Source organism: Helianthus annuus, chromosome 10 (genome assembly GCF_002127325.2).
Source record: "Helianthus annuus cultivar XRQ/B chromosome 10, HanXRQr2.0-SUNRISE, whole genome shotgun sequence".
NCBI lineage: Eukaryota > Viridiplantae > Streptophyta > Magnoliopsida > Asterales > Asteraceae > Helianthus > Helianthus annuus.
In genome coordinates, this window is record NC_035442.2 from 85,591,519 (window position 1) to 85,594,781 (window position 3,263).

The following is a 3,263-nucleotide window of genomic DNA, read 5'->3' on the forward strand; positions in this document are numbered from 1 at the left end:
TGCAGGACCTTAGGTACATATGGAGCTTGCACAGGGAGGAGCAGGTCATTGTGGGACATGGATCGTGGATGCCATGTTAACATTTGAACATTGAACTTATGATTCACTTTGGATTTACATACTTATGCTTCCGCTACTCAAATTACGTTTTGTTAAACACCAATTATATTGTGATGGATTGTTTTGATTACTTTTAATATTTAAATGCTATGTTCAATATGCTTGGTGGCTTGATCCTGGTCAGTCACGCTCCCAAGTGGTGATACTCCGCAGGTGGATTTTGGGGGTGTGACAGTGCGCCCGCTCCAGGCTGGAGAAGAATACTGGTATGACCAGATTAAGGGTAATTTTATGTACCCCGTTGCTGATGCATTCGCCGATCCACCTACCGCAACTGAAGGTGCACATATACCTAACCCTCGTCCCTTGCGCTCTGTGTCTTCTGCTAGGAAAGAGATTATCTATCTTTCCAGCGGGGAGTCTGTGGGATCATCAAATGGAGAGCTAAGTTCGTGGTCTGACATCTTTGTAGGTGTGCTGCGCGACTTAGGGATTGACCCTGAAGATAAGAAGAAAAAACCTGTGAGAAAGAAGAAGGTTATCACGTTGAATCCTGAGGTGACCAGCAAGGGAGCTGGGAGTAGTCGCGCAACCGCTGGCGCTGCTGACAAAGGTACTCTCCGCCTTCGTCAAAGTAACTTGGAGGATTATGTTATTATCAGTGATTCATTTGAAGGTTTATCGCGTATAGGCGAGAAGAAAACTGGAGCAGGTGGTTCAAAGAGCTCAGGGAGCGTGGGTTCTCGCAACCCGGATGCTGGTGCGACTCCTTCCTCTGTTGCGCATGAAGAGGAGGAAGAAGAAGCAGAAGAGGAGGAGGAGCCTGCTGCAAAGTTAGTCAGCAGAAAAAGAAATAGGAGTGAGACCACAACTGGTGTGTCTACTGCGCCGAAGGCTGGTACGGTTCCCTTGATCGGGAAGCAAAGCAGCTTGCGCTCTCTTTATAGGTTTTCTCCTGGTAAGCTTTTCCTTATTTTCTCTTCCTTTTGTTGTTGTCTCCTCTTAATCACTTAGCTTTTTGCAGAGGCCAAGAAGAAGACGCCTGATAAGGGTGTTGTATATATGGAGCCTTCAGAGCCGGTGCAGAAAAGGCCTAAGGTTACTATCAAACCTTTCCAGGCTGCTGGGGCAGAGTCTGAAAAGGATAAACAAGCTGCTGAGACGGAGAGGGCGAAAGCTGCTGAGGCTGAGAAGAGACAAGCTGAGGAAAAGAAGAAAGCTGAGGAAGACAAGCGCAAAGCTGAGGAGGAGCGTAAGAAGAGGGCCGAGGAAGAGAAGAGGAAGAAGGTTGAGGAAGAGAGGAAAAAGGTTGAGGAAGAGAGGAAAAAGAAAGCCGAGGAGGAGAGGAGGAAAAGAGCGTCTGATAAACCTTCTGGAGATGACGTGAAAAGGTCCGGGACCGTGCATATTGCGGGGCTTGATCGGCCCCATCATGAAAAAAGGAAGGAACCTGAATTTGAGAAGGTGGTGCAATCTGTTAAAACAACCTCTTGTACGAAGGGATCAAGCTCTGCTGCTTTGGGAAAACAAGGCGCACCGCCGTATTCTCCAATAGGCCCCCGGGATACTTTGGGGGACATTTATTACAAGTCTTATACGGAGGAGAGCCGTGGTGACGCTCTGCATCAACCGCCATGGGGTTTAAAGCAAAAAGATACTTTCCTTGAGTTCGCGCCTTGCCGCGACTGGCTTCTGAATTCCATTCCTCCTGGCGAGGTTGTCCGTCAAAGGGCGCGAACCCACAGTGGGTTGTATCACGCCTATGTTGTTGGCGAGGCCAACACCCGTGCTGCTAATCATCAAATTGTTTGTGAGTGGCGAACTATGGTTAGGGAGAGGGAGAATTGGGAGAAATACCGTGAGCGGATATTAAGGCGTGTTGATGACTTCGAAAATCGAAGGTTGCCTTTGACGAAGAGAAGGCAAAGTACGAAGCTGACCGGAAGTCGGAGCAGTGGGGTCGTGAAGGCCTTAAGGGCAAGCTTCGCGCTGCTGAAGACCTCTTAGCAAAGGAGAAAGCTGAGTTTAAGAGGTTATGTAAGAAAGATAACCAACGCGCGTTCGCGGCTCGTAATAAGATTACTGAGCTTGAAGGCAAAGGTGTTGAGCTGACAGCAAAAGCTTGAGGATGCCCAAGCTGCGCAAGCTGCTAAAGAGCAGGCTGAGGTTCGAGAAACTTCTCTTTTAGTTTATGCTTTTGTTGGCTGAATTAACTGATCCTTTTATCCCTTGTAGATTGAGCTGGCCGAGGTGAAGGCGCAACTATCTGGTAAAGCCAAGGATTTGATTGCCAAGGACGTCGAGATTGCTGAGTTGAAACGCCGCTTGCAAGAACAGGTTGACAAAAGCGAGTCCTTGGAAATTGACCTTGAAGCCGAGAAGGGTAAGGCTGCCTTTGCTGAATAGTCTAAACAAAAAGCTGAGGAGGCGCGAGACATTAGCACAACTGCTCTTAATGTGGCGCAAAACAATTACTTCGAAGCTCAAGGCGTTGTTGATACTTTGGTCTCTGAAGCTGAGTGGCTTCGCGGCAGACGAATAGCTCTGGTATGGTTTTTCTTAACTTTGGCTATATTTGTTGGAATCTAGTGTCTTATTTATTGCCTTCGTTGTAGATGGCCAACTCCATCTTGAATGTTGGGGAGCTAGACAAAGCTGTTGCTGCTCTGATTGATGCTTCCCGCGCCGTTGACCATCGTGGGGGCGCAACATGCTACAGAGATGCTTGGACAAGAATTCGACACTAGTCACTGCTCAGTGACTGATCAAGCTGAGGCTGAGCTACCCCGCACTGAACATGGTTATGACCATCTATCCCTACCTGTGATGGATTTGGTTACTGAAGCGCTGAAGCATGATGATTGGTGTCACCGGCTAAAGACTATTCTTGACCCACCAGAGACCGTTGAATTGTCTAATGAAGAGGAAACTGCAGGTGATGATGGCGATGATGATGGTGAAGGCGATAAGCATGACGACGATGGTGATGGTGATGGCGTTGAATAGATGGTGTTGAAGGCTTTGTGCCTTGTAATTTTTGTTTAGTTTTTGAATATGGCGTGTCGCGCGGTCACGCTTCACTTAGATCAAATGAATGATAGGCTTTATGTAACCATTGCGCGTTTGCGCTTATTTGAATATGATGTTTATGTTTATTCTGTCTTGTTACAATTATTGCACTGTTGTTAGAAACTTTGGTTAAG

The 3,263-nt window shown here is 47.3% G+C and overlaps 1 protein-coding gene across 1 annotated transcript; it reads left to right on the forward strand.

Annotated features, from left to right (window-relative positions):
- The first annotated feature begins 351 nt into the window (after positions 1 to 351).
- On the forward strand, positions 352 to 2,466 carry LOC110882059 (stress response protein NST1-like). The gene is made up of 3 exons (XM_022130159.1): positions 352 to 1,018; positions 1,085 to 2,037; positions 2,296 to 2,466. The coding sequence occupies exons 1-3, from the start codon at positions 352 to 354 to the stop codon at positions 2,464 to 2,466; spliced, it is 1,791 nt and encodes a 596-aa protein (XP_021985851.1).
- Positions 2,467 to 3,263: the final 797 nt, after the last annotated feature.

Bases quoted from the DNA above. Each gene is read 5' to 3' on its own strand.
- LOC110882059 (XM_022130159.1), top strand. From the start codon at position 352: ATGTACCCCGTTGCTGATGCATTCGCCGATCCACCTACCGCAACTGAA. The intron at 1,019-1,084 runs GTAAGCTTTTCC...AGCTTTTTGCAG, and splicing joins TCTTTATAGGTTTTCTCCTG to AGGCCAAGAAGAAGACGCCT. The intron at 2,038-2,295 runs GCAAGCTTCGCG...TATCCCTTGTAG, and splicing joins GGGTCGTGAAGGCCTTAAGG to ATTGAGCTGGCCGAGGTGAA.